General features: G+C 35.1%; 1 protein-coding gene across 4 annotated transcripts in view; it reads left to right on the top strand.

Moving 5' to 3' along the window:
• LOC101895567 (equilibrative nucleoside transporter 4) overlaps positions 1-12,039 on the top strand; it is a 29,131-nt gene extending 17,092 nt beyond the window's left edge. For 2 of the 4 annotated variants that reach the window (XM_005187684.4, XM_020038261.2), the window contains one exon: positions 1,850-12,039. In XM_005187684.4, the coding sequence (XP_005187741.1) occupies positions 1,850-3,112 (1,263 nt within the window). In that variant the 3' untranslated portion in view covers positions 3,113-12,039. The remainder of the gene's footprint in view (positions 1-1,849) is intronic. The other 2 variants (XR_009343759.1, XR_009343760.1) reach the window with 2 other exon arrangements.
• The last annotated feature ends 10,528 nt before the right edge of the window (positions 12,040-22,567 follow it).

The following is a 22,567-nucleotide window of genomic DNA, read 5'->3' as shown; positions in this document are numbered from 1 at the left end:
TATTTATTGTTTATTGTTAGATTTTCCAGCGCCTCAACTGCTTGCCAAAGAGGTCAGCTGAAAATGTGCACCTTCGGTTGACCACCAGAACTCAAGTGCCGGCCATGGTGATGGTGTGGGCCGCAATAACAGACGATGGTCCACCGCGGCATCAGAATAAATGCCGAATATTATCGCGAAAATATTCTGGAGGATGTATTAATGCCTTGGGCACGCAAACATTTTGGCCACAGACCTAGGACAGGTACAAAGTATTTTGTACACTTATAGAGTTGTATCTGATCTCAATTAGAATCAGTCTCAAATATACAGGATGAGATAAAAAACCGCAACAAAATTTGTTTGAATTGGTCACCTTTGGCACGAATTATGGCCTTCAAACGACACTTTGGTATTTTTTAGAGCCAACCTTGCTTTCCAAAATTCTCCACCCACAAGAGTCCAATGGATTGGTATCCGGCGATTTTGGTGGTCATTGTGCGCTGGAAATGAAGCGCACATGTAAGCATTCTTCGGTGGCGCGTGCTGATTGCGATGGTGCTGAGTCCTCTTGGAATGTCCAATATCTGCGGCCAAAATTTTTGCGTGCCCAAAGCTTTAATACACCCTCCAGAATATTTTCGCGATAATATTCGGCTTTTTTTCTGACGTTACAGTCGATTAATACGAGCGGAAAGCTGCCCGCACCATCACCATGGCCGGAGCTTGAGTTCTGGTGGCCAACCGAAGGTGCACATTTTCAGCTGACATTTGGTTTGCTTACAAACTGCTCGACAACGAATGTTTTCTCATCGGAGAAAACCAAATTCGGTAGTATACTCCTTTCGGCCAAGCGAAACCACTTTTTAGCTCTTTTGAGTATATTTTCTTTCTGTTGCGGTGTAAGTTCTTGCACTTTTTGGAATTTCAATGGCTGTAAACCGAGCTCATTTTTTAATATTTGCCGAATGGAATATTGCGATATGTTCAGCTCACGAGTCATTTTTCGGCCACTGCGAACCATTCGGCCACAGGGAACCATATGTGAGTGCTGGGTTACCCCGTTGAAGTAGGAAGAGGTAAACGATTGCATTTTTTTTTCTGTATCAAAAAGGTAATGTCCAGCATTAACCGCTAAGAGACCTCTTTTAGGGACAAATTAAAGGTCGAGTTAGTGGCCAGATTTGGCAGAAATTTAAGACCTTAGATTAATTAGTGATTGCCTGAGTAAGGACTCACAATATTCACAGGTGTTAGGAATTCCAGAATTATTTTTATTTTGTTAACTTTTTACGTTTAGAAGGATCACAGGGTCAAGGATGGTCGGGCAAAGTGTGGGGACACCAAGTGTCCTTGTCATGGTTGTATGTCGGGTTTGTCGTTTTATATTGTATCTGTTTCTGTATTCATTTTCTTTTGAGTGTTCGACTCATAGGGCTGATGGTGGAAGGGTTGAGAACCCCTTGACAGAATAATATGCCCCGACTAAGCGCACCGCAGTAAGCGGCACGCAAGAAGATGGCGTCCCATTAGGTTGTTCATAACATCCTTTATTCAGGTGCATTGAGTTCGACATTCCATTTTTAGCTCCCTTTCTCAAATATTTTTCTATGGAAGCTAATGGAACGATCTTTGAAATTTTTCAGACCCATAAATTCAGTAGCATCATTTTTTCAGACTTGTTTTAACATTTAGTTCTATTTCCCAATTTTAGCTCCTTTTAGATGATCCATGTAATATTGAACACCCCGAAATTCAGTAGCATACTTTTTTATTCAGACTTGCGTTAGAGTTGATTCCGACTTCCCATTTTTAGTTTCTTTTTTTTTCAAATATTTTTCTAAAATGTTTGTATCTTCTTTTTTTGCAGAATGAAATTGATGGATCCACGCCCACAGCCAAGTATGGTGTGCTGACACTAGAACCCAGCAGTCCAACAGTACCGATTCCGAATAAAACCACACCGGCTGCCTTGAGTTTCAGCAATCCCGTTTACGAGCTATCGAATCCATCGGCAGGCGAGAGTGTTATTGAGGGCCTGAATAATTTACCCGACATTCCCACAACTCCACAAGAGCCGGCCACACCCACAACAGTGGCTTTTAAAGTGGAACATGTTTTGACCCCTGGCACCTGTACCCCAGGAAAATTAAGTGATTTAAAGACCGGTTTTGCATCACGATGGCAGGTGGCCCAATCTATTTACCCGTATATGGTCTGTATTGCCTTGGCTTATTGTGTGACCTTGTCACTGTATCCTGGCATTGAATCGGAAATCGTTTCATGCAGTTTGGGCACCTGGATGCCGGTACTGTTGATGTTTACCTTCAATACTTCCGATTTGATTGGCAAAACATTGGCTGGGGTGCCATACCCATGGTCAAGGCGGCAATTGATTTTGATGTCGGGATTGCGTATAGTTCTGGTACCACTGTTGCTGCTGTGTTGTGCCCCACGACATCAACCGGTTATTTCAGGAGAAACGGCAGCTTTCATTTTCACCATTGCCTTGGGCGTGAGTAATGGTTTGGCCGGCAGTCTTCCCATGATGTTGGCCCCGGCCAAGGTAAATGCAACTCTACGCGAGGTAACAGGCAATATGATGACCCTGTCCTACAATGTGGGCCTCACTGTGGGTTCTTTTATTGGTTATGTTTTCGAATCGATGCTGGGGGCACAGCTAACAAATCCATGTCCCAAATACCCCTATATCATGGATCATCCTCTGTATTCGCATTACACCACAACCACCACCAGTCCATCGTTACTTAATAATGCCACAGCCATTGCTTCGGCTATTTTAACTTCCACAATGGCACCACCCACAGTGGCCAGTCCCAGCAGCAGTAGTACAGCAAGTACCACGACGACCATGGAAACATCAACGTTGCTATCGATTTTAAACACCAGCACCTCAACATCAATGGCAGCAATTGGTTCGATAACCACAGCACCCAGTTTGGTGGCCTCCACATCCAGCGGCACTTTGGCCGTGCTGTCGACAGTGGCTGCCACCGTGGCCACAATTCCAGATGTGGTGAATACCGTCGTCAACACTTTGGTGACAACGATAAACGATCTCACAAGCACCGGCGATCCTGAGACCCCATCAGAGTTAATGGCTAAGGTTTAGATGCGGTGCTTTTAAGTTTCATTGTTTTTCAAATTATTTTTGTAAGCCTTTAGAACGAGAAAGACAGACAGAGAGAGAGAGAGAGAGTGTCTCTATTGAGTGGATGTGCGAGTGAATGAGAGAGTGTTTGTGTTGTGAATGAATGCGAGTAATTGTTTTTGTTTTTGAAATACTAGACAATTTATAATCTGAGTAAATGTTTGTGTATAAGTTTGTGAGTGCATGGGTGTGAGAGCGTGAGAGAGTGGAAGTGAAATAGAGTTAGTTATATCTAGAATCTTAGTTGTATAATGTCCATGTCTTTAAAAAACCAAGAGAGATACACGGTAAAAAATATGAAGAAATAATACAAACAAATAAACTATAATTTAAGTTTTTGAAAAACAAAGAAAAATAGGTTTTGCCACATGGCACGCTATTTTGTAAAGGTAGTACTGAAGGTTCAGCAAATCACACAAAAATAAAAAACGATCCTATGCAAAGTTAATTTATTATGGTAGAGAAATACTAGAGAATTTTAAAGGGTTTAGTGTCATTAAAAAAGTATTCGTCTAGAGGGCGTTGTTTTGTTTACTTTTTTTACATTTAACATTAGTTACAAAAGGCTTCCTATTATTTTATACTGGTACTAAAGGTGAGAACAGTTAAAACAGCAGATTTTTTATGATTTTTGTATACGACACCATTCGGATGTTGTTATAATACATATTTCTGTGGCGCTGTGGGATGAACCAAACGTAATGTTACGGTGCCCAAACGGTTACGGTTATACCCTACACCAAGTAGTGGTAGGATATTATGTCTTTGTGCATTTGTTTGTAACATGGAGAAGAAAGCGAGGAGAAAAAAGGAGAATATTTTGAGGATCTTCATAAAATCACTTTCTGAGTCGATATATGCATGTCAGTCCGTCCGTACGTCTGTCCATGTATTTTTGTGAACAAACTGCAGGTCGTATTTATTATCCGATTGAGATGAAATTTTCCAAACAATATTTGTTTGGCCCGATGACGAACCCTATTGAAATTAGTGATAATCGGATCAGATTTAGATATAGCTCCCATATATCTTCAGCCGATTTCGGGTTAATTGTGCATCAAATGGCCAATATAAGTTCAAAAGAATTTTGGCACATCTAAACGAACTTAGTCTAGAAGCAAGTACATCAAATTTGGTGAAAATCGGTTCAGATATAGCTATAGCTCCCATATATATGTTTCATCCGATTTGTGGGTTTAAGTTCCTCACATTCGTAGTATGCACCCCATCAGAATGATATTTGGTACCAGATATCAGATACCGCCCAGAAATATCTCCGCCAAATTTTATCAAGATCGGTTCAGATTTGGATATAGCTCCTACATATATCTTCAGCCGATTCCGTTTTAATTGTGCCCCAAATTGTGCCAAAGTCCAAATGACCTGCATTTTAGCACATGCGACGGAATTCAGTCTAGAAGCAAGTACATCAAATTTGGTGAAGATCGGTTCAGATATAGCTACAGCTCCCATATATATGCTTCATTCGATTTTGGGGTTTAAGTCCCTCACACGCGTAATATGCATCCCACCAGAATGATATTTGATACCATATAATTTATAGAGCTCGAAAATATCTTTGCTAAATTTTATGGGGATCGGTTCGGATTTGGATATAGCTCCCATACATATATTTAATCCGATTTCAAGTTTTTTGTGGAAATAATGGCTAATATCAGCCCAAATGGAGTGAATTTGGGGACGTACGTTTTCATTTCATGGGACTTGGCTCCGATATATATCGTTTTTAAAATAATCCTTCTCGAAGTGATATCATGCACTCTATAGCAATGTTATTTGATATGAATGATAAAAATGTCTCCGTCAAATTTGGTTAAAACTGATTCAAAATTGAATATGCCTCCCATACATTAGTTGCCTCTGAAACAAAATTATAACAGCTCTAAAGCCAAATTTTGATAGATGGTATGATTTATTCAAATACATTTTTTGTTACGGGAGCTCTACTAAATATGCATATACGCAATATGGTGTAGGGTATCATATAGTCGGCCCCGCCCGACTTCTTAGTTTTCCTTACTGGTTTAATGTGGCTTTAGGAGCTCGATTTTTGTTTTTTTAAAGAAAATATGAAATGAAAAAAAAATAATTTTTAATTGTTTTTTTAATAATTTTTTTTACAAATAATCTTGGCTCCAGCTGCCATTCTTTACTTCACAAAAATCAGCTGATCTCTTTACTACCTTTACAAAATAACCTCCGTGCCACGAAGAGGACTCAAATGAAATCTAATTGAGCCCTTGTTAGATCTCAAAACCCCAACTGCTGTGTGTAAATACTTCTTTTAGAAATATGTTTGTATTTCGTTTTCGATGCGTTCGTTCTAATATTTTAGGCCATAAGAGCAATGTTATGCAGAATATAAAAACAAAAAAAAAAAAGAAAATATTATTAAATTAAAAAAAAAATCAAAACCAAAGATAACAAAACCGCTACATATGTATAACCAAATATATTTAAAAAAAAAGAATTGATCATTAAATGTCGATATGTTTTTCCAAATTGCATATGATTTATAGTTTATTACATTTATTTTGTTTTTAAGAGAAAAAAATGTAAATGGCGCCCAACGAAAGGTTTGAAGCCTAAGGGATAGTGATCTAATAACCAGAAGTGGGAAAAATTTGGCCAATATTAGTCCCAATGTCCTGTAATTTGGCACATCTGACCTAGTCTAGAAGCAAGACCATCAAATTTGGTGAAAATCGGTTCAGATATAGCTATAGCTCCCATACATACAGGGTAAGATAATAGAACTGCAACAAAGTCAAATGCCATATTTTTTTTTTACATTTTATTCAACAAAAACAAAAAATGTCGCAACTAGCATAAAATTTTAGAATGAATTTAGATTTTTTCGAATTGGTCACTTTTGGCACGAATTATGACCTTCAAACGGCCAATGAAACCATCATATGCTGCCCAAATGTTGCTCTGCGGTATTTCGACCCATTCCCGGCGAAGCGCTTGCTCGAGGTGATTGACACTTTGGTAGTTTTTTAGTGCCAACCTTGCTTTCCAAAATACTCCAGCCACAATAGTCCGTCGGATTGGTATCCGGAGATTTTGGTAGCCATTGTGCGCTGGAAATGAAGCGAGGAACCTTATTTTGTAACTATTCTTGGGTGGCGCGTGCTGAGTCCTGTTGGAATGTTCAATGTCTGCGGCCAAAATGTTTGCGTGCCCAAGGCTTTAATACAACCTCCAGAATATTTTCACCATAATATTCGGCATTTATTCTAATGCCACGGTCGATTAAATGAGCGGAGAGCGACAATCGGCTGTTATGGCGGCTCACACCACAGCAGCTGTCGGACGAGTGGCCTAGAAATTATAGCAGTCTGAAGTTGATTGCAGTTTTTTCATCTCACCCAATACGCATAATGGTATAGGGTATCATATAGTCGGCAATGCCCGACTTTTGACCTTTCTTTACTGTTTTTTTATATACTCAGCCATATGGCTACAGAGGCCGAAACAAAATAACCGTTTTAAACCCTAGGTCTCTTTGGACCAACTCCGTTTCAGGACATTTGGAGTCGATCTAGCCATGTCCGTCCGTCCGTCTGTCGCAAGATAATTCTCGAAGGATGTATCCGATTTGATCCAAACTTGGTACATCGTAATATTATTGCCAAACTTAGATCGAGTTTGGAGATGGACAATATCGGTCCACTCCTTCTGGTACCTCCCTCACAAAATGTCAAAATTTTCAAAGAAAATAATTTTCTGTATAAAACGAGAAAGGATAACCTGATTTTGCTCCAACTTTGCATATCCCAATATTTGCGTATGTGCTAGGTCAGGTGCGAAATGAACGATAGCGGTTCGGTCCGCTATATCTGGTGCCTCACGTATATTACCACATTTTCCAAAAATTTGCACATGTCTCATATAAAGTACAGGAAGTAGTCGATATAGTCCAAATCTGACGCGTTGTAATATTTATAACAGTCTTAGGTCAGATACGAACCAATCAATATTGGCCGTTTTCGGAACCTGCCCCATAAAGAGTCAAGAGTTTGAATAATCATAAGTCAACGCTGGGGGTATACATCTGTCGGTAAAACCGACTGATTCTATTTGACTTGCCTTTTTGGAAATTTTAAACTTTTGTGTGCGGGATACCTACAGTTGAGGCCCATTTTCTATTACGATCTCAGTTTTGTACACATATTACCATTTACCAAGTTCGGACCCAATTGATAAAAATTTTAAAGCAATTTACCATCGCGCACTTTTGTAAAAACTTTTCTTTAAAAAAAATTATTTTTTAAAAATTTCCTATACGAAAAAAGTCTCCTCAGTTCCTGATGAGATTTTTTTCCTATGCGGAAAAAAGTCTCCTCAGTTCCTGATGAGATTTTTTTCCTATGCGGAAAAACGTCTCCTCAGTTCCTGATGAGATTTTTTTCCTATGCGGAAAAACGTTCCTGATGAGATTTTTTTCCTAGAGTTAACTTCGAGAGTTATCGAGTGCTCCAGCCGCCCAGAGTATTTACTTTAAATGCCCTGAAACTGATTTCGTCCAAAGAGACATTGGATCGAAAACCTAAATTTGGATGAGTATGCCCTGAAACTGATTTCGAACAAAGAGACAACGAGATACCATGGGAATGATAATTGTTTTCTTGGCATATCTTTAGCTAAGCTTTAAGCGTTTCTTAACTTTTCACACTACTCATCTTCATGGCGTTGAAGAAATGAGGTCACGACCATGTTTTGGTTAATGAAACAACAGCAACAACAACTCACGAATATTCAAAATTCGCAGCATAAACCATAAAAAGCCAGAGCTGACTTGACAGCTCAGCAAACAATGTAAACTATTAACAACAGATTGAAGACAACAATACGAGTTGATATTGATTTACTGACCAGAAGCAATTCAGTAGCAGCTGACGATTGCTCGAGACAAGACCACAATAAAAACACAACAAAGCGCTTGACAAGAAACCAAAACAACGACAGAAAAATGAAACAGCTTCTGGTCATTTGTGCCATTGCAATGGCAATGAAGGTAAAAATTCCAATCTGAAAACACCTACAAAACTCATCAGCATTAAAATGTAGATTTCTTTCGTTACAGCCACGGATGGCGCCCAATTGAACTTGGAAGACTTTAATGATCCCGTGGTATTTTACAAATCAGCCAAACAATTGGCGGAGAAATTTGAACCTTTGGTGAAGCAGGTTATTGGAGAACTTCCACAAGAGGAGGAATCATATGTGAAACACAGAGAGGCATTGGAAAATTATTTGTTAAAATCCCAGGAGACCAAAGCGACTCCAGAAATTTGTTTTATTAAAGTTTTTAAATTGTTGGAAGATTTCATTGATGTTGTGGCGCCTTATAAACATAAAACGGATGATGTTGCCGTGGAGGATCTGAAAGTGTTGGAATTGTTTAATCAGCATGGTTATACGGAGCTGGAGAAAAAATTGTTGGATTTGGTATTGCAGTATGATGCTGTGGAATTCAGCAAACGTGTGGCAAGCTTGAATCCTGAGGTGGGCCATGAATTATTGGGAGTGTGCGAGAGATGAAAAGGGGGATTTAACTGAGAAGAAGAGAGAAAATGCTAGAAGGGGATCATAAAAATCGAATATATGGTTTTAAAGCCTGAAAATTTTATGTTGTTTTTGTTGTTTTTTTATTAATATACTTTGATTCAGAAATAACGCCTTTGAATGGGTACATTTTCATTTCATTGGATTTTTCTTAAATGTTCGGCGTTTCTTTTTTTTCTTTGGAGTATGGGATAGATCCCGAAATTACAAATTAAAGACAATAGGGCTAGAAATTGTGTTCGAAAAATTTAACATACAGAGTTATTGCTAAATGGAGGTGCAAATAAATAATAGATCTATGCTCAAAAATATTCTTTCCTCTGGGAAAATATTCTTGAAAAAATATGATTATGGCATTTAATGTCCGTAAAAAATATTTAAAAATCTACGATAAACTTCTTCAATAAACTCCAGCAATATAACCATACAAGTCCCTGAAAATATATTCGTCAAAAAATTTACGACATCCTTGAATGGCCTTACAAATGTAAGTTCCTCTTAAATTATTCCTCAAAAGATCAATGATTTAGTTTGTAAAGCCCATGAAATTTTCCCTTAAAATCCGCGTTAATAACCTTAATGGTTCTTCGCAAATATTCTTAAAAACTACGTTTATAGCTCGGAATGTCTTTGAAAAATACTAAATGGTACAAAGCACGTAATTGTACTAAAAATGAAGCCATTTTTGGAGCCAAATTTTTACATATTTGGCGTTAGCCTGCTCATATTACGCATTACTGCTGCAGACACGAGATAAGGAGGGGTTTTTGGAATTAAGTATCAATAGGTACTAAATATTATCCAGTTAGAACTACAATTCTGACATTTGGAATATTTCTTGGTCAGACAGTAGACACATTTTTTCAAAATTTGATTAAACATTTCGCATATATTTGGTAGTTAAAAAGTGCCAAAAGTACTAAATGCAAATGTAGCAAAAATTCTAAAATTTGCCAAGGTGGTCACTGATGGGACTGAGCGGAATTTACGAAAAGTACTAAAAACTCAGCATTGATGTTTATTGTTTGGGGTGAGATAAAATGGATTATTTTAAGATTATTCCTCTAGAGATTGGCAAGTACCAAAATGTACAAAATAGTACAATGTAGTAGTACCCATGGTACAATGAATTCAAGGTAGGGCAGAACTACCATATGATTTCAATTTTTTTATTTTTCTGGCTTAATATGTCAACTTCATTTGTTTATGTGTATGTATTCATTTCAATAATAAATAAATTGTTCAGAAAATATTCAAATTCGGGTGTTTTCAAAATGTTTATTGCGACGTACGCATCGACAAAATCTACAGTTTTTGTCGCGAAATAAACCATAAGAGATATATAGAACATGATTTTGAAAGGAAATTTTGACCTTTCATTCCGTTTTCGCGGTTTTAAATTATTTATTCAAAATCAATGCAACAAGTTGTTTGCTTTTTTATTGTTTTGATAGTAATTCTGACATTACAAGCCAAACAGGTAGACCTCTATACTTGCAATTTTTTCAAAGTTAGCCTACCTTGTACTCATTGTACCATGGTAGTACCACTATGCGTAATTAGTAGAGCTCCCGTAACAAAAAGTTTATGTTGGCAATTTATGTAAAGGAGCTCATTCCAACTATGAAACTAATTTGAATGCGTATCATGGATTTGAAGTAGTCACAATTTGTCACAATTTTCATATTCGGTTGAATGTCAAAAAATTTATACAATTTCGAGAAGGAAGCGATATATGTCCATAATTACTTTTGAGGATGTGCATAGAATTATATTCTGAGTCGATTTATGCATATCAGTCCGTGGGATCATGTATTTCTGTGAACAAAATGCAGGTCGCATTTTTTATCCGAATGAGATTAAATTGGCCATATATATCTTCAACATATTTCGGGTGAGTAGTGCACCGATTTGGCACAACCGACCTAATTCAGTCTAGAAGCAAATACTTCAAATTTGGAGAAAATCGGTTCAGATATAGCTATAACTCCTATATATATGTTTCATTCGATTTGAAGTTTTAAGTCCCTCACATGCGTAATATGCACTCCACGACAATGATCTTTGGTGCCAGATATCAGATACTGCTCAGAAATAAGTGTGTAAAATGTTGTCAAAATCGGTTCAGATTTGGATATAGCTCCCATATATACCTTTATCCGATTTCAGGTTTATTGTGCACCAAATGACTTATATCAACCCAAATTAACTGAAACTGGAGCTCTACCAAATACGCATAGTGGTGTAGGGTATCATATAGTCGGCTCTGCCCGACTTTTGACCTTTCCTTACTGGTTTTCATTGCAATACTCTTGGCATATATCGGTAATTTTCGTCTGATAACTCCTATTCATATATAAAATCTCAAATTAATGATTAAAATGGACGATAACGCCAAAAAAACGTCTTTATTGAAATTAAGGTTTTATACGCCACTTCGAAATCCATTTCAGGACATTTTTTATCGATCATACAATTCCTTTGTCTCTCTAAAAGACGTGCTATAAAAATTCACCTTACCTTTTCTTCACACCCATATCTTACATAAGGTCGGGCAGTAAGTCCAACTAAGTTTATTGTCAAAAGTAGTCCTTATTTGGGGCTTGCTCACACCTAGTATTACTTTATACTACATCATTATAAATATATTTTCTTAAATAAACAACATAATTTCATGAAACCTTAAATACAGAAAAGGCTTTATTTCTTTGCTAGAAAACTTAGGCTTCAAACTTTTCGCTCGGGTTTTATAAGCTTTTATATTTCCATATTTTTTTGCGATCTTTCGGAATTCAAAATTTTGTTTTCTTGTTCAATAATTGTTGTCATAGATATCATTAAATATAAGTATAAACAAATAAATCCATGAAAGTGAATAATAAAAAAAAAAAAAACAAAACCAATACAAACATAACATACAATAATAATAATTAGTTTAAAAGAATGTTGAAGAAACAACCAAACGAAAAAGAAATAAAGGTAAACTACAATAATAAGGAGAAAACTTACATACACACTCATAAATCCATCCCCCTTGTCCCCAATCATCTTCTCACCACCACCATAGATTACAATAAACTTACAAATAATTTTTCAAATATTGCCTAAAACTTAAGAAAACCTACCCTCCCCCTGGCCCAGCCCCCCTCAAACAGAAAACCAAACAAACAATATCTTTTATAAGCGAAATAAGCTATGAAAACAACAATAACAACATGACTTGAATACTCGAATATTAAGAGCAAGGAATTTGAATGAAATAAAAATTTTGAAAAAAAAAAAAAAAAACAGAAAAACCAACAACAAGAACAGAAGAAGAACATATTTTTTGTAATGCCTAGAAGAAATAAGAATAGCAAAAACATAAATCGAATGATGTCGATGGAGAATAAGAATATTGTTTAATAAATAAATAAATAAATAAAAATAATAATAAATAAAAATCTAAACCAAAAAAAAAAAAAAAAATGACTACAACAAAAGGTGAAATAAATATTTGATCCTTCAGAGGAAGGAGAACTTTTTATTTGCAATGGAACAGGTGAGGTCAGATGGAGATATGTACAAGAATCATACAAGCCTTTTAGTAGGTAAGGGTTTTTTGTGTATGACGACCTCCTTTGAAGCCTTCTATAAAAATATAATTCTTTTTGTGTCTCACAAAGGTGCATAGACCGCTTATATGATTTTATTATGCAATCTTCTGTTGATAAAGATCCGAGCACAGATTTGATCCTTTTCACTCAGGAGCGAAACTTGCTTGTGAGAGGATTGCTCGAGGGGTCTGAGTTTCTTACGAAGTCTACTCTTAATTTTTTTTTTTTTTTGTTTTTGGTGTGGGATCATTTCCGAGTCCCTTCTCATACCACCTATCAACATTTGGATTTAGAGCAATTATAATTTGGTCTCAGAAGGAACTAATATATGGGAGGCATATCCGATTCTGTATCGATTTTCACTAAATTTGACGGAGACGGGCGGGGCCGACTATATGATACCCTACACCACTATGCGTATTTAGCAGAACTCCTGTAACAAAAAATTGTTTATATTGGGAATTTATATGAAGTAGATCATATCAACTATGAACCTTATTTGATTGCGTATCATGGCTTTAGAGTAGGGAACTATATCCAACCGGTTTTCAATAAGTTTGACTGAGGTTTATGGACCTCTAGCACAAAATTTGCTGTATAGTGTATGATATGATATGATATGATATAGTGTATGATATGATTCGATAAGGATTATATTAAAAAGTATTTATTGGAGCAATAAGTATACCGGACCCAGTTTCACCAAATGGAAAAATTCGGTTGAATATGATAATATTCATAACCATATCAATAACCGTTAAATCGCATGAAGATGTATATCGAAGGCATATAAAAATCTGAACTGATCTCGATAAAATTTGGCAGAGACATTTTCGAGCTGTATCTCATGTTCGGTATCAAATGTCATTGTTGTGGAGAGAATATTACGTATGTAATGGACTTTAACACCAAATCGGATGAGATCGGAGCTATGGCTATATCTGAACCGATTTTCTCCAAATTTAATGTACCTGCTTCTACACGGAATCCGTCAGATGTGACAAAATTCAATCTATTAGTTGATATTAGCCATTTGGTGCACAGAAAAACTGATATCGGATAAAGATATATATGAGAGCTATATCCAAATCTGAACCGATCTTGACAAAATTTGAAACACTTATTTCTAAGCTGTATTTGATACCAAAGAATGTTATTGTGGAGTGGATATTACGAATGTGAGGGTCTTAAACACCAAAGCGGATGAAACATGTATATGGGAGCTATAGCTATATCTGATCCGATTTTCACAAATTTGAGGTCCTTGTCTCTAGACTGAATTCGGTCGGATGTACCAAAATTCATGTCATTTTGTCTGACATCGTTCATTTGGTGCACGATGAACCTGATTGATATTGGATAAAGATATATATATATATACACTGGTGGCCAAAACTAAAGCAACTTAAATCGCAAAGACAATAAATGTCCTGTAACTTTTACAAAAATAAACAAATCGTAATTATTTTTCCAGTTTTAAATGAGGGGTTTAATTCACTTTTAAGAAACTAAAAATAAAAATACAAAAATAATTTTGAACGAAAAATAATATGTGAAAAACTAAAGTGACCCAATTTTTGCTTGGTCAAAACTAAAGCAACTTTTGATTTTTTATTTTAAAATAATTAAATTTTGGCTAGTAGTCGATAGCATAACCATTATTTTTGATAGCAGCTTCACACCTACGAGGCATTGAATCTATAAGACGCTCAATTTCATCCTTGGGTGTGCCTTCCCAGGCACCCCGAATTCTTTAGAAAATATTGTGCTTATTTATTTCCGAATCTCTCTTGATCTTCCTATCTACGATACTCCAAAGGTTTTCTAAGGAGTTTAGATCAGGTGATTGTGCCGGCCATAACAAAACATGAATTTTTGACTCCCGCAACCAATATTTGACAAGTTTTGATACAAGTTTGGGATCATTGTCATGCTGAAACACCTAAATCAGCCGAATATTTTACTCAGCGTAAGGGAACAACGTGATGTCCAACACATCTTTGTAAACAAACCGATCCACAACTTCCTTTATTTTATGGATAGGCCCAAGTCCATAGAAAGAAAAACAGCGCCACGTCATTTTTGACCCTCCCTCATGCTTCACTGTACCTTTACAACACTGCGGCTTGAGTCCTTCATTTTTTGGCCTTCTCACCGTAAAATTTTTCACGTCTGAGCCTTTAATATTAAACGTAAACTTTTTCCCAGAAATAATGATTTTTCCATTGAGCTTGATTCCACCTAATATTATCGTTTCCGAAAGCCTTTTTGATTTTTTCAGATATAAATGGTTTTTTGATGTCTTACGGGCATGCAGACCAGCTGTCACTACTCGTCTAGGTACTGATCTCGAGGTTATATCCAATGATTGCTCTCTCACCAATCCAGTTGAACTCTTAAATGGTTGTTTTTTATTTCTGTCACAATTTGTGGATCAGTACGGGCTGAAGTTTTTCACGGCCTTCATCCGTTATAGACTGTTACTACTGATCCAGTTTCAAAAAACTGACTTAGTATACAGAAATAATTATGAAATTACATAAATATTTATGAAATATTTCTCGGAAATCATTTTCTGTAATATGTTGTTTTGATAGTCACCGATAATTTGCTGTTTTATTCAGGTACTGTATTTGCTTTTAGCCATTTTTAATTTTTTTTGGACAGTACTTAAAAAACGGAAAGAAAAACACATACTGTTGTAAAAAACTTCTCAAAAAGGATTTATGACAAGCGAAATTATCGAAGGAAGCAAAAAGCGATAAATATCACAGTAAAAACAACTGAAATTGCAGCGTTTATATGAATGTACAACAGAGTTGCTTTTGTTTTGTCCAAGCCAAAATCGGGTTAATTGTCTTTACCAAACATTATTTTTTATAAAAAAATGAATTTTGGTTTTATGTTTTAGGTTTTTAAAAAGTGAATAAAGTACCTAATTTAAAACAAGAAAATTTTTCTTATTTTCTTAATTTTTGAAAAAGTTACAGGGCATTCATTCTCCTTGTAATTTAAGTTGCTTTAGTTTTGGCCACCAGTGTATATATACATATATATATATATATATATATATATATATATATATATATATATATATGTATATATACACTGGTGGCCAAAACTAAAGCAACTGAAATTACAAGGAGAATGAATGCCCTGTAACTTTTTCAAAAATTAAGAAAATAAGAAAAATTTTCTTGTTTTAAATTAGGTACTTTATTCACTTTTTAAAAACCTAAAACATAAAACCAAAATTCATTTTTTTATAAAAAATAATGTTTGGTAAAGTCAATTAACCCGATTTTGGCTTGGACAAAACAAAAGCAACATATATATATATATATATATATATATATATATATATATATATATATATATATATATATGTATATATATATATATATATATATATATATATATATATATATATATATATATATATATATATATATATATATAGATATGTATAGATATATATGTAGGAACTATATCCTAGGAGGAGCTATATCCTAATAGGAGCTATATCCAATTTGACAGATGTATTTTTGGGATGTGTCTGATATCTGACACCAAATATCATTCTTGTGGAGTGCATATTGCGAATCTGAGGGTCTTAAACACGAAAGCGCATGAAACATATTTATGGGAGGTCATTTGGACTGATATTGGTCATTTGGTGCACAATTAACCCGAAATCGGTTGAAGCTATATATGGGAGCTATATCTAAATTTCAATAAATTTCGTCCTTGGGCCAAACAAATATTGTTTGGAAAATTTCATTTTTATCGGATAATAAATGCGACCTGCATTTTGTTCACAAAAATACATGGACAGACAGACGGAGGGACTGACATGCATAAATCAACTCAGAAAGTTATTCTATGAAGATCCTCAAAATTAATCCAAAATTAAATTACAGGATTAGCAGACCCTCTCTGATGGCCCATGAGAAATATTCTCTAATATAGCCCGTTAAAATAATGCTTTCAAATATTCGTCTATAATGATAAAAAAAATCCTATAACCCTTTTTTAATCCAATCAAGAAAAACCGGATATTATTTCCATCTTATGTAGAGGGATCTAAAAACAGTGGGTTGCTTTTGGATTGTAGATAATTCTTGGGAATTTTATTTTCTTTGTCTATCATCAGTGTTGAAAAAGTTCTGAGGCAGGCTATAGGTTTAGAGCTATGCTACAAGACTAGAAAAAGCTTAGTATTATTGTAAATGTTCTTTATTATATCCACAAACCAATGTTTTGCTATAAAACTGCTAGAAAACACATTCCACTCACTATAAAATAGAATCCAAAAGTGGATGTGGAATGTGGAGATAAGGAACCCCTTATTAAAAATTGGAATACATCTGAGAAGCTACAGTTTGATATGAAAATGGTTATTTAGCATGAAGAACATTTGGCGATTTATGTGAACCAGATAACGACCTGGTTTGGTTTAAATCGGTTCAGATATAGCTATAGCTCCCATATATAAGTTTCATCTGGTATGTTTTTAAGTCCTTCACATTCGTAATATGCACCCCACCAGAATGATCTTTGGTATCAGATACAGCTCAGAAATAAGTCCCTAAAATGTTGTCAAGGTTGGTTCAGATTTAGATATAGCTCCCATATATATCTTTATCCGATTTCAGGTTTCCAAATCACTAATATCAGCTCAAATGGACTGAATTTTTTGCAAAAAAAAAAAAAAAACGGCGAATAATGTACCTAAAATCATCAAAATACGGAATATAGGGAGGTATCATTATATGGCGGCTATACCAAAACGTGGACCTGTACAGACAATTTTCTCATAGTCATAGGCTGCAGATATTATATACATTTGAGTAAAATTTTATTAGTCTACTTCATTTCGTTCGGAAGCTAGAGTAACAGCGCTAAATCGACATAGAATTTTATGCAGATCAAGAATATATATTCTCTGTGGGGTCTAAAATGTATATTCAGAGGTGTTACAAACGGAATGACAAACTTAATATACCCTCCATACTATGGTGTAGGGTATACAAATCGAGATGTTGTTATCTCCATTTAAAATTAAATTCATCCCCTGTTTTATAATGAAATGTAGCAGACTGCTCACAGGAATTGATTCGCCACGGATGAACTTTAAAATTGTGTACAGTGTAGATTCCAATTAAGCCAATTTTTTATTTGAGCCTAGACAAAACAATTTGATTTATGTCTGTGATTTTCGTTAAATTCTCTTAAATTATGGCGAAAAGAGTTTACTGAATTCAACAACCTCAATGTTACTATAACAGCGCTATAAAAATAGATTCCACGTACTATAAATTATGTTCCAATTTTGAATTGGATTCCATGTGGAATACAATTTGTGGAAATTGAATAAATCGGGGCAACAGAGCTAAGGTAGCGGATTTTTTTTTTTTCAATTATGGGCTTCACCGAGGTATATTCATGAGGGTCTGGATTTACTGCAATTTAAGAAAATCAGATAAACTGTTCACTTTTAAATAAAAACAATACGACCATGCTACAAGAAATGTAAACCAATGACCATTTATAAAGTTATATTTTATTTTACGTCACAATGACACAAAAAACGGGACAGGAATTGTACATAACTTTCGATACAGTCGGCATATTCTAAAAAGAGAACGCATAGCTTAACACTGATTAGCAATTCTTCTCATTTCAACGGAAAATGGCACTAAAATTGTCATGCGTCACTTTATTTTATAAAATCTCGGTTATACTCTAAGGACCTCAGCCATGTCTCTTTGGTCGAAATTCGTGCCAGGACATGTTTTCAATAAAGTACATACTTCATTGAATGCGAAAAGAGCATCCTATTTAGTACAATCGGGTTATACTTTTATCAGACTTAGATCGAATTTATTGTCTGGCACCTCCTCCGTCAAAAGTTCAAATTTTAGAACCACAAGTTAAAAAGTCGGCAAAACCGACAGATGTATATCCTCAGCTACAGTTCGTTTATTTAAATATGCATTATGATTATTCAAACTGTTGGCCCTTTATGGGGAAGGTTCCAAAGGAGTACAATGTTGTCATTTCGTATCTTTTCTAAGTCTAATATAAATGTGTCAGATTTTGGCTTTATCGGCTACTTTTTCATCTTTACAAGAGAAATGTAATCATTTTTTGGAAAATAAGGAAATGTGCGTGACGTACAAGATATAGTGGACCGTGGTATTCCACTTCATTTAATACTGAAAAATATTGGGATGAATATTTAATTTTTATTTCCAAGTTTATGCGAATAATTATTCAAAAATTAAACCTTCTGTGGGGTAGGTACCAGCAGAAGTGAGCCGATGAATTTTATATTTACACCACATCTCAGGTTACCAAGTAATAAAAGAATCGCTCACTTGTATCGCAAATTATAAGAGATATAAATATTAAAAATGTTGACCCCTTGCGGCGGAGATACCAGAAGGGGTGGACCGATATTTAACACCTTCACACCTGAACTCGAGTTAATAAAAATAATGCGATGTGTGAAATTTGAAGGGAATCGGATGCTTACTTCGTATTTATAAGCGTGTTGGTTATTCAAAATGTTGACCCTTAGTGGGGGAGCTTCCAGATGCAGTTGACCCTTAGTGAGGAGCTTCCAGGTCTTTCGTTAGTAGAAATATTGACATGTGGACAAATTGACAAATTTAAAGAGAATTGGATGCTTATTTCGCAAATTATAAGAGATATAATTATTTCAAATGTTGCCTTTTTGAAGGAGTGGACCGATATATGCCATCTTCAAACCAGGTCTTATTTTTGTCGAAATATTGGGATGTGTGAAATTTGAATAGAATTGAGTGCTCATTTCGCAAACTATATAAGAAATAATTTTATTAAACTTTTTACCCGTTGTGGGGGACGTATCAGAAGAAGCGGTCGGATATATTTCATCTTCACACCTGATTATGTGTTGATAGAAATATTGGGATGTGTGAAATTTGAAGGCAATCGGAAACTGAGGAGGTTCCAGAAGAAGTGAACCGATACATTCTAACTTCACACCAGGTCTTGTGTAAGTAGAAATATTGGAATGTGTGAAATTTCAATTATAAGGGTTATAAATATTCAAAATTTGGACCTTCGTGTGGGAGGTACATGATGCAGTGAACTCATATTGTCCATTTTCGCACCTAACAAAGCACTGATACAAATATTGGGAAAATTTGATGATCCGTTCTTTTTGCATGCGGAAAATTTATTTTCTGTGAAAATTTTGACTTTTTGCGGGGGCGTACCAGAAGGAGTGGACCTATACCCATTTCCAAACTCGATCTATACTGACCCTTAGTGGGGGAGCTTCCAGGTATTTTGAAAGTAGAAACATTGGGATGTGTGAAATTTGAAGAGAATTGGATGCTTATTTCGCAAATTATAAGAGATATAATTAATCAAAATTATGACCCGTTGTGGGGGAGTTATCTGGAGGAGTGGGCCGATATATTTCATCCTAACACCTAATTATGTGATAGAAATATTGGGATGTGTGAAATTTGAAGGGAATCAGATGTTTATTTCGCATTTCATTGGAGTTATAAATATTCAAAGAAAAGTTAGATGTACATGATGCAGTGGACCAATATTGTCCATTTTCTGCATTGATACAAATATTAGAATTTGCAAAATTTTACCCAAAATTGGATGATCCGTTCTTGTTGTATGCGGAAATTTATTTTCTGAGAAAATTTTGACCTTTGGTGGTGGAGGTATCTAAAAGGAGTGGACCTATATTATTCATCTCCTAACTAGATCTAAGTTTGACAATAATATAACGATGTACCAAGTTTGAACCAAAACGGATGCTCCGTGCGGGAGTTATCGTGCGCCCAAGCTAGACAGACAGACGGATGAACGGACACCTCTAAATCAACTCCAAATGTCCTGAAACAGATTTGGTCCAAAGGGACCTGGGTCTTAAACCGTTGTTTCGGTGAGGCACGTTTTGACCGTATCAAATGATATATACCTCTGTAGCCATATGGCATGTGAACTCCTGTATTTCTATTTCTGAAGGATTTTGTATTTGTTTGCAGCTGGTAGACTTAAACAAATATTCTAAACTAGCTGGCCCGGTCCGCGTTGCCGGCCTGTAGTTTTTGTCTATTATGCATATTTGTCAAAGCATAATTATTCACAGATATGACTGATATAAGTGTTTCCGTACTGGTCGATTAAAAGTGTTTTAAAATACCTGTACCCATATTTAAGCCGTGGGCTTCAAAGGTGTGGATGTGCTATACAAATCTATTAAAAAGTATATATCAATCTTATCCCCATGTAAGGGATCAAATTCATTTTTAGTATGGTAAAAATCGTAGCAAAATCTTCCAGTGAAATGAGCAGAGGTACTATTATATGGAAAAAATTCTAAAATTTGTAGATATGTTCATATTTTTGTGTAAGTTTTCACCCCCCAAATACACATTTTTAGCCAAATCCTTTGAAATATGGTAAAATCAAGAGATACTTTTATATGGGCACTACTCCGAGACATCGACCTACATTGAAAACATTCTTCTAGCCCTTATAATCCAATATGACAAATAGAGACCAAATCAAAAATTTAACAGAACAACATAGCATGCCAAACTGAAAAACATTCCGCGTGATTTAAATGAGTAAAAATAGTTTTATCCACCATATTATCATATAGATGTATTTCCCAAATCTACGTTTCCAACCAATATTCTCTTGAGAGTTACAAATTCAATAGAATACAAAATTTTCTTTTCTGACCACACATTATATGTGAAAGTGGACTTGGGGATACTCCAATGTGGGGACTTTACATGAATAAATTTCTATGTGGCAATTATCTGTATGATGGTTCCCTAACCCCTTAGAGACAAAGATGCCAAATAAGGGCCAAAATATGAAAAAAGTGGCCAAGACCCCAAAAATAGCTTAAATCATATGATGGTTATATAAATATAAAATCGGGTTGTACCCTTATCCGTGAGTTATGATCGATATCATGACCTGCAAAAGTGATTTAAGGTATCTTGAATGTTTGGGAAGAATTCCTGGAAGGATAGAAATCCTTTTCTTACTAAAAGTCCCATTCGCTCTATTATTTTGCACCCTTTAAATTTGGTATTTTACTGATTGTACTTCCAAAGTATTTTGCATTTTGAGCTCTCATTGGACGGATTATTGTCACATGAAAGAAGTAGGTCCACGCTTTGAAATGAGCTCCATTAGGCTTTTTCTGTCATGTTTGGTTGTTTAAATGTGTTCGCAAAAACAAATTAAAAAAAATGACAAAAGAAGAATAGCAAATTGAAAAAATCTTCAACTTGTTCGCTGATTTATTACAGCAAATGTTTAAAGACCCTTACTATTATTTTAAAATTCGATTCCACTGAAAATCTTTTCGATTTTTTCCCGATTTGAGAATTTTTGCAATGAGATCTCTTTTTCGTGATTTTTTAGCGAATTTGAAAAAGTAATTATCTTTTAATTAATAATTATCTTTCTTTTGGTGTGACCGCGTTAAATCATTTCGATATCATCTATTCCGTTTCGCCACCATATAATTCGATATTACACTTCCATGTAACCCGCCATCAATTTCAGTTCTCAAGAAATCAAGTCAATTAAATAAATTGGTTTTATTATTCGAATTCAAAAATAAAATATAAAAAACACTACAAATGTAAATTAGAAAAAAGCCAGTCAAAATAGAAAAAATCATGCAAAATAAAACATTACTATTGTACATTTGAAAAGTCAAAATGAAAATGTTAATATATCACATTTTTACGCGATTTTTTTGGATATTATCCTTTTCGGAGTGGAGACAACTCCGAATTTGTGTGGATCTTTAAAATCAGTCCAGCGGTTCTTAAGTTATAAGCGTAGTAACTAACACAACTTACATTTATATATATAGATTTGTATAAGTTTTGAGACAATATTCGTGTAACATTAAGCTTCAATTTCTAAAGATAAAAAAGTCAACAATTTTTCCAATAGTATCCGATCCGGTGAATAATCTGAAATCATCAAAATACCGAATATAGGGAGGACCTGTATAGACAATTTTTTGTCATAGACTGTAGTACCCATTAGGAACTTCAAATACGAAATTCGAAACAATTTCGGTGAACAATATTGCTTAAATCATCAAAATACCGAATATAGGTAGGTACCGTTATATGGGGGCTATACGATAACGTGGATCTATGTAGACAATACTCTT

Source organism: Musca domestica, unplaced genomic scaffold (assembly GCF_030504385.1).
Source record: "Musca domestica strain aabys unplaced genomic scaffold, Musca_domestica.polishedcontigs.V.1.1 6, whole genome shotgun sequence".
Classification (NCBI taxonomy): Eukaryota; Metazoa; Arthropoda; class Insecta; order Diptera; family Muscidae; genus Musca; species Musca domestica.
The sequence above is the reverse complement of the archived record's forward strand: the minus strand, read 5'-3'. Positions and strand labels throughout refer to the sequence as shown.